The 8,440-nt window shown below is 37.5% G+C and overlaps 1 protein-coding gene across 7 annotated transcripts in view; it reads left to right on the top strand.

Moving 5' to 3' along the window:
• The window catches only part of OXR1 (oxidation resistance 1), a 326,251-nt gene that overhangs the window by 226,438 nt on the left and 91,373 nt on the right, over positions 1-8,440 (top strand). Inside the window, exon 1 of one of the 7 annotated variants that reach the window (XM_015561709.1) lies at positions 4,197-4,230. The exons of the other annotated variants lie outside the window; for them this stretch is intronic. Within the exon in view, the coding sequence (XP_015417195.1) occupies positions 4,212-4,230 (19 nt within the window). The 5' untranslated portion in view covers positions 4,197-4,211. Of the gene's footprint in view, positions 1-4,196; positions 4,231-8,440 lie in introns of those variants that run through there. 7 annotated transcript variants of the gene reach the window in all.

Here is an 8,440-nt window from a genome sequence, read left to right as displayed (position 1 = left end):
CAATTTGAAGCAAATTTAAAATAAAATAAGAGAGCCCTGGCTTGACAGCTCAGTTGATTAGAGCGTCATCTTAATACACCAAGGTTGTGGGTTTGATCCCCAGTCAGGGCACAGGCAACAGTCAACCAGTGAATGTATAAAATCCTATTTTCACTGATGGGAATACTGAGAAGCATAGAGTCCAGTAATTCACATCTGGCCTCATGACTGTAAAGTGGAGGAACAGAAATGTTAACTGCTTTTTGCTGTGCAATGCTGCCTTCACCAAGACAGCCCAGAGAAAGCAGGGAGCGAGCTGACTGCTTAGTGCAGGTTGCTGAGGAATCTAACAGGAAGGAAGAAGAGGATGGAAAACGTGCTCCTGCTCAATATGAGGCATCTTTCCCAAAGGAAAGACACGGAACTTTAAGGGACTTTTTTTTCTTTAGTCAGAAAGTATGTTCACAAGGAGAAAGAGAGAAGAAAATTAAAAAAGGCTGTGGCTATCAGATGGCCGAATCACCACTGTAAGCCCAGTGTTTAAGGCTGCCTCAGACACCTCGTTGCTCAGGAAACATTAATATGTGTTACATGCTACCCGATTTGGCTTGGTGAAAGCTCTTTTATACAGGCAAAGCTTACAGGAATGTTGTGAAGTATGTATTTTCTCGGAAGCCTAACTCACTTGAAGTACCTTATGGCTAGCCAATAATAATTGCTACTATAAGCAGTTCAAATTTTCTTTTAGGAGTTGCTCTGAGAACACCCTCTCTGTTCAAAAGTGAAATTAAATATTTGGCAGGTGACCTTTCTTGTAGAGAAGCTAGATGTGACTCCTGTCTTCCCTTGCACCCGTCCCCTGGCCAGCCTTGCTTCAGAACTGACACCGTTTACCCCTCAGCGTCGGGACCACGTCTATTTCCCATCTGGCACCTCATTTAAGAAGAAAAACTGTTCTTTCTGGTGCATTTTGATAAGGGTGCACAGCATAAGTGAAATTCACATCTCAGGTTAAGACTGTATCCTTGGCATTCTAACGTGATATTAGCAGAAGTACTTTCATAATCCTACTTGCCAACGATTACCATCCATAAATAGCCGAGGTCACATGATTCCAAAATTACCCAAGTCTTGGAAAGATTTTTGCATCATAAATTTTTCTTTAGCAAAGGATCTTATCCCTACCATTTCAAAAACAAAAAAGTTGCATTCAAACAAGCTCTAATTATGTAATTAAACCGATTTATCCATCTCGTAAAAACTAAACCAACAAAGTTAAACATTGAAAGTCACATCATCATAGTAAGCAATAATGTATTGTGCACTTAGAATTTCTTAAGAGGATATATGTCAGGTTAGTGTTTTTTTACCACAATAAAATTGAAAAAATACTTTCAAAAAAACAGGACAATAACTTACATGATTATAAGTTGGTCGATCTACATCTTGTGTATAAGGAAAGTAAATCGAGAAGTAAACTAGGAAAATGAATAAAAAACTGAACTAGAACAAGGATATAGAATAAAAACTAGAGGAGATGAGGAAGCAGTGGCATTGTGAACCACAGCATTAAAAGTATTTTTATATCAGAGCTTCTTAGGAACCTGGGTCCCAAAGCTGATGAGCAGCGAAGAGAAAGCAACACCCAAGAGCCAGTGTTTCTTCCCTGGAAGCTATGTTCATCAGATGCCTGAAGGACAGCTCTGAGCACAATGAAAACTTCTCTTTAGTCTTGAAAGAATACAGCTCGCTGGCAAGTGATGCAGGTCTAGTTTCTATCAGATTCCTAAGGGGAGCAACAAGGAGCAAATGACAAAATATTGGGAAGTATGTGTCTGCGTAGATATGGCACATAGAGAGACAAATATCTGCTTCTGTAGGTACCTGCATATGACAAATTCACAAGAGTGTTTGATATGAGTGAGTGGGTATGTGTGTCTGTATAGCTCTCGTTCAGATTGAAACACAATGCCAATATAGAAAACGTTACCACCTATGTGAGAGGTAAATATGTAAAACTCTCCTTTTGTATTTTCTACAGAGGCTGGAAACCATTATTTTTTTTTAAAGAGTCTTCTTGTGTGTGAGTTTCTTCTAATATGAAGTCTTGCTTTATAAAAATAATAGAGAGCTAACTAACTCATTCCTGCCTTCTGTCTGCTGCTGTTGTTTCCTGGAAGTCTGCAGCTATGCTAAGTTATTTGAAGATGAACATCAGAGCATCTCAAAAAAACTTTTGCCCTTTCTTTTTCCTCAACATATATAGCTGCAAGGAAACAGTCTCTCATTAATTTTCCATACAGAGCTAACTAAGCAGAACTTTGAGAGTAAACAGTATTTCCCAGGATGTTTGTGTTCATAATATGAAAATATTAGGTGAAGCATTTTGTAAATGAAAGCATTACATATTTGGAAGGCACTGTCATTAGCATTACTTTAAAGTAGTGAAATGATCTCTAGGACTGGAATAAGCCAATCGCACCATTAAAGAAAGGCACGGAAATTAATATCTATTAAATACCTCATTATAGCACAGTGTCAGGAACATTTCTAGAAGTTTTACGTAGTCTGTCTTATTTATTTAATGGCATTCACAGGGAATTCTGAACTCATAAAGGAGCCAAATAAAGAGTTTGTAGTTGATATAAACATAGCTCCATGGAGAATAGGCATCATACATTTTGAATTGAGAATGAATCATATTGCCAACTTATACCATTTCTCTCTAAAAACAGGTTGGCTTGTTCAGGCACTTTAACTAGTCGATGAGTAGCTTATAATGGAGCTGTCAGAACTTGGGCAGGACCATCAGTTCTGTATTGCATGCAAAATCTTGGGATCATTATTATTATGTAGAATGCCATTGTTATGAACTGATGGTAATGTGACTGTTTCCTTTATAATCATTGTCAGTTCATTACAATGTACTAACTGCACGCATTTTTTAATGACTTGTATATGTTTTTCACTTGCGTTTAAAACCTCCCTCCCCCCATTTTGGCATCCAGTAGACCTTGGACTGGGGAGGGATTTTTACCAACTGAGCTGACATTTTCTCTGCCCAATGATTGTGATCCTTTCCAACCTCCCCCCCCCCCGCCAACAAAATATAGTATTATAATATGAGTATATCTCAGTGAGCTGCCTTTGGAGGATTTCATAAAAATGTGATGACAGGAGAGAATAAATGGAAAACCTCCACTAAAATCTTCTCCAGGACTGAAGTTTAAGGAAATGAACAGGCAGTCAGATAGCCAGGCTGTCAATCATGCGCTTTGCTTTCAGAGGGCTAACACGGAATGTGGACTAAGAGTGCGGCCAAGCCCTGGCTGGTGTGGTTCAGTGGTTGGAGCGTCGTTCCGTATACCAAAAGGTTGCAGGTTCTATCCCCAGTTGGGCGTGTGCAAGAGGCAAACTATCTTTGTATCTCTCTCACATTGATGTTTCTCTCTCTCTCTCTCTCTCTCTCTCTCTCTCTCTCCTTGCTCTTTCTCTCTAAAAATCAATTTTTTTAAGAAGAGAGGGAGGCCAAGTAGGAAGGAGAGAGTAATTATGACTCTTATCCATTCATTCAGTTACTATAATGTGTGTTGTGGTGAATTCTTTGTCCTCGTTGGGAAAAAAATACAGAAAGAAATAAGTATACTGCAAAGTAATGTGTACTATATCATGACGATGCCGTGGAAGGTTTGGGCAGGGGGCATTGGGGTTGGCGCAGGAGGTGGAATTGAACTTGGGTTTGGACAATGAACTAGCAGCATTTAAATATCTGTAAAGGTACAAAACACCAACAACTTACAGGATACCCAGCCTTATCGAGGCTACTGCCTGCCACTGCTATTAGAAGTAAATAAAAGAGATTTGTTGAAGGGGGCGGTGCGATGCCATAGATATACTTTACAATAAGAAACTGTACGGAAGTTAGTATTCAGTTCTGTTATCTCACTTCATGGTAAATTTATAGGGACAACTTAGCAGCATATTATGTGGAGCATGCTGGCACTGTTTCCAAAGTGCTCTGTGAGCCAAGAGGAAGCCCAGAGTCATAAGGCAGGGACCGTGTGCAGAAACAGAAATCTCTGAGACACACTGCCACCAGGGGTCAGGGCCCAGACACGCTCCCAGAAAGGAAGTGTTATATTTCCCAGGGAAGCACAGGGACCACAATCCCCGATTCCCTTCCTGAGGGTGGCATATTGGCGTCTCGGTATTCTGAAAGGAGCAGCTCCGAAATGTTCTGCCCGCAGAAAGGTATGTGGTAAGTGCTCTCAGCTTGAAGCAAGTCATTCTGGAAAGTCAGGTAAGGCTGACTTTATGTTCTGTTTTCAAAATCCAGATGAACTATATGGATCTGTTGGCTACCACCTCCAGAAAGGCAATGTTTGGGGGGTGGGGGGGTGGGGGGAGGTAGTTGGGAAGTAACTCTGTTGAAATACTCATTAAATATAGAGTATAAAAAAGGGCTTTCTGGGCATGTATATTATTTCTCTGTGATTTGCTGCAGCTGCAGCTGCTGGGATTCCATGAGAGGGCACTCCCCAAAATAGATTCAGATTTAGAGATTTTGAGTCTGTGTTCACGTCCAGTGGACATTTATAACCAGTCGGTTCTGACTTTTCTCATTCAGTCGCAGGAAATCAGCCAATAAGGTTTCCATATTGCCTTGCCTTGCCCTTCACTTGTGCACAACTTGGGTAATGATAGTGATGAAGTCACATGCTCATGCTTTTATCACCACTGCGCTCTGGGTTTCAAAGACTGGTAATACATTTCACCAGGTTCTCCCAACCACACTCTTAAAAGTTTGCTTAATGGTCTTTGTTTTCCTTTTGCATTTTATTCTTTTAAGTTCTGTCAGCGCCAGAGAAATGAAGAGCGAATGAGATAAGAGGTTTTTGTCTTATTTTTTTTATTTTAGTCAACATTATTATTAATGGACTTACCTGTACTTTTAAAATAGGAGGAATAAAGATATAAAAAGATCTGAGGCATGTAAGGAATTTTTTTCACTTTTAATGGCATGCAGCAGATGGAATTCAGTATTGACTTTTAGAAATGAAATTGCTCTACGTTATTTATTTATAGTTTTTCCTTTCAAAAGAGGTAATTACCATTACTAAGTTAGTTTTCCTCAAATCACAAGCAACTGTGTGACAACAGCAGAATGTATAATATAGTTTACCACTTAGGCATGAAGCTTAATGATGTTGCAGGATATTATTTCTCAAATTAATAATAAATTCATGAACATAATGCACGGCTAAAAGGTTGAGTATCTTTTTTTATTTGGGTGATTCCACAAGCAATTATTTCGCATTATAGATTAATTTATTTATGAAGTTCTCACTGCAGAAACAGAAATGTTTTTAATTAGAAATAAACAGTCTAATTTCATTTTTCCAGTTCAGCTCAGATTCTGGGATGATAATCATAATACATACAAAATGCCCAAGTAAAATATTTAGAGGATTAGTTTCAGTGCAAACAACTTCTTAATTTTAATCACAAGATCTAAAACGTTTAAGGAGGTTGATAACCAGCCATAACAACATTTAATTTCTAAGCAATGCCCAATATTTAATCAATTAACATTTAGTTCTAATATGAGAGGTATTAAAATTGTCTAGTCAACTTTCATGATTTAAAAAATACTCTGGAATAGGAAAAAATCTCCAGTATTACACGTGGAACTATAGATGTTGCAAAAATCTTCGAAGTCCTTTTTAAAGCTGATGTTTTAAAGCATCATTTCACATATGTGAGAGCAAATCCATTTTATAAGTTCAGCTCTGATGCGGATAAGATAAAGACCACTCTTAAGTTTCAGTGGAGCCCTTGGTTAAATTAGACACCCCCTCCCATTCTGCTGCTTCCCCTCCAACCCATCTTTCCCTTCCTTAGCTGCTTCCTCCTCTTGACTCCTCTTCTCCCTCTTCTCCTCCCTCTACCTTACACCCTCCAGGCACTTGTAACTCTGGGACATCTTTTTGCACGAGTGGATCTATTTTGTTCAGCAGTGCTCATCATTGTGAAGCTGAAGGATAGTGATTAATATTTCATGTGCAGCACTTAAGCCTCTTCCCTGGATGATGCATTTTGCTTCTTTGTGCCCATCCATAGGCACTTAATAAATGCTTATTGACTGTCTAGGAAGGCTGGATTATGACTGATTTTGAAAATTTCCATACCCTCTGCAGTGACCAGTACTATATTTCCTTGATTCTAAAATGCACCTTTATTTTACCTTTTAATTTTTTTAAATCTGAAAGTATCTTATGATCAATAGCATATCATAGTTTCATTGGCCAATGTTTTGTTTTGTTTTCTTTCTTGGTGGTGCATCTTATATTCAATGCTGTCTTGGGTTAGTGACATATTGTAGTAAAAAATAGATACGCCTATGACTTGTATACATGCCTAAGGCTATACATTTCACATTTATACTTGTAAGCGTATTCTCGGTTTGTTTTGTGACTTATTCGTAGCCAATATTGGTCTTTTCTCACTGCTTTCCTCACCCTGATTGCTTTGCCACTGTGCTTCTACCTGTTCTTGGACATCTGTCTTGACTGAACACGTCTGGAAAATACTCAGAGAACCTTATTAGTAATTTATTTACCAATATTGAACTACTGAAATGGAAAGATTGCAGGTTTTGTGGGGTTTTTTTTACTAGAGAACGAGGCTCAAGTTATAGTTCTGCTCTTAGGTGTACTTACTGATCCAATAATTATTCTCAGAGCTTGAAATTATACATGGAAGAACAGAAATAATTTGAATAATTTCTCCATCACTGGACTGTTAGAACAATTTGTAAAAAATACTGAACCAGTAAAAATATTGACTATTAAGTGTTTATGAGAGCACTTTATTAATGTTGAAATGCTGTTCAATTGTAAATTTTAAGCATCAACATTAAACAAAACATTATTAGACTGACTTCCATGTGAGTGAAAAGTTGGGGAGAAGGAAGAAAAAGAAGTTATAGAATTTGTCCCAAGAAAAAGGAATAAGTTCTGCATTTTAATTATGAGAAACAATGATATGCATTGTCTGACATCCCAGGGGAACTGTGAAATCTGTCTTCAGGAAGCTTCCTGCTATAAGGGTCCTGGCTATTTTGAATCCTATGCTGAATCCATGCCAGGCTCTGACAGCTTATCTACTTCATTCAATTAGTAGATCCACAGCCCACAGCAGCTCCCTGGAAGTAAAAGTATGTTACTTAGATTCCCAATTCTTCTCCTATCTTTGTTTCTTCCATTTAAGAGATATATCAATCTGTAAATTACATAGGCTTTGGCTTTGGAAAAATTAATGTATTCATATCTAACAGTGGATTTTGGTGTTATTATATGACAAAGAGTTTTGTCTAAATCATCACTTTCAAAGGAATATCATGGTGGGAGAGTTGGGATTGGTAATAGTACAAGAGAAAGTCTCAGAGTTAGCCGGTGATTTGATGTACACTCATAATTAACCCCCATTAATGTCTACAAGCACAGGAATTGTTCTTGGTGGGTCTCAATTGTAAGTCTACTACTATCTATAATAGGGAATAACTTGAATTTGCTCGGCACTGCATAATTTGTGAAAACCTTTAACATACATTTTCATTATACTTAAAGTTCCATAAAATCCCTAAGTAGACAAAGTTAATGTTTCTATTTTTACATATAAGGAAACTATAATATATAAATGTTACATAACTTGCTTAAAGAGGGCTATATTCTGATTCCCCATGCTTTATCAAAATTGTCAAGAAGTCGAAACTGCCTTTTAGCACAGATTTGAAATGAATTTGTGGCTTTGGTGTAAGTAAGGGCTCATCGCTGATCAACAGAGATTTACTACAATGAATAAAAGAAAAGGTAACCTCAGTTTTCCTAACAGCGTGTGAGTGTAGATCAAGAATCTATACCCTCTGTTCAGCCACGTTATTAATTCTGCTACATAGCTAGTGTATGCATCTTATTTTGTTCCCCATCAGATTTAAGTTTTCAAGTATTCCCTCTGGAGCATGAATTTGAGGAAAACAGGACAGGTTAGTTCAGTGAGAGATGCTGACAGCCTGAACTGGGGCAATGATAGTTGAGGTCTCCTAGTCTGAACTACCTAAGTCACCAAGGTATTTCTGTGCTATCTGGTCAATTCTGTTACCCTAATTCGTGGAAATGATGACACATGGGACACTTAAAAATTAAAAAAAAAATTGAACTGTATTCTTTTAATTTTGTATGCTTACTTTATTATAAAAAGATATTTGATTATTTGTAGTAGCCTATTATTAGAACTTCAGTTATATTTAATGCATACTTTTTCTCTTCAATGTGCTTGAAATTTTCTCTTAATTTCATAGGTTTTAAAATACTAATCTTTCTATAATTTTCAGGATAAAAAATTATTTTCACCAAGAAATACTATGTTGCTCAGTTCCAGGTTTTATTTGGTGTGTGTGTGG

The sequence above is a fragment of the Myotis davidii genome, unplaced genomic scaffold (genome assembly GCF_000327345.1).
Source record: "Myotis davidii unplaced genomic scaffold, ASM32734v1 scaffold497, whole genome shotgun sequence".
Lineage (NCBI taxonomy): Eukaryota > Metazoa > Chordata > Mammalia > Chiroptera > Vespertilionidae > Myotis > Myotis davidii.
This window is presented reverse-complemented; position numbering and strand designations above follow the sequence as displayed.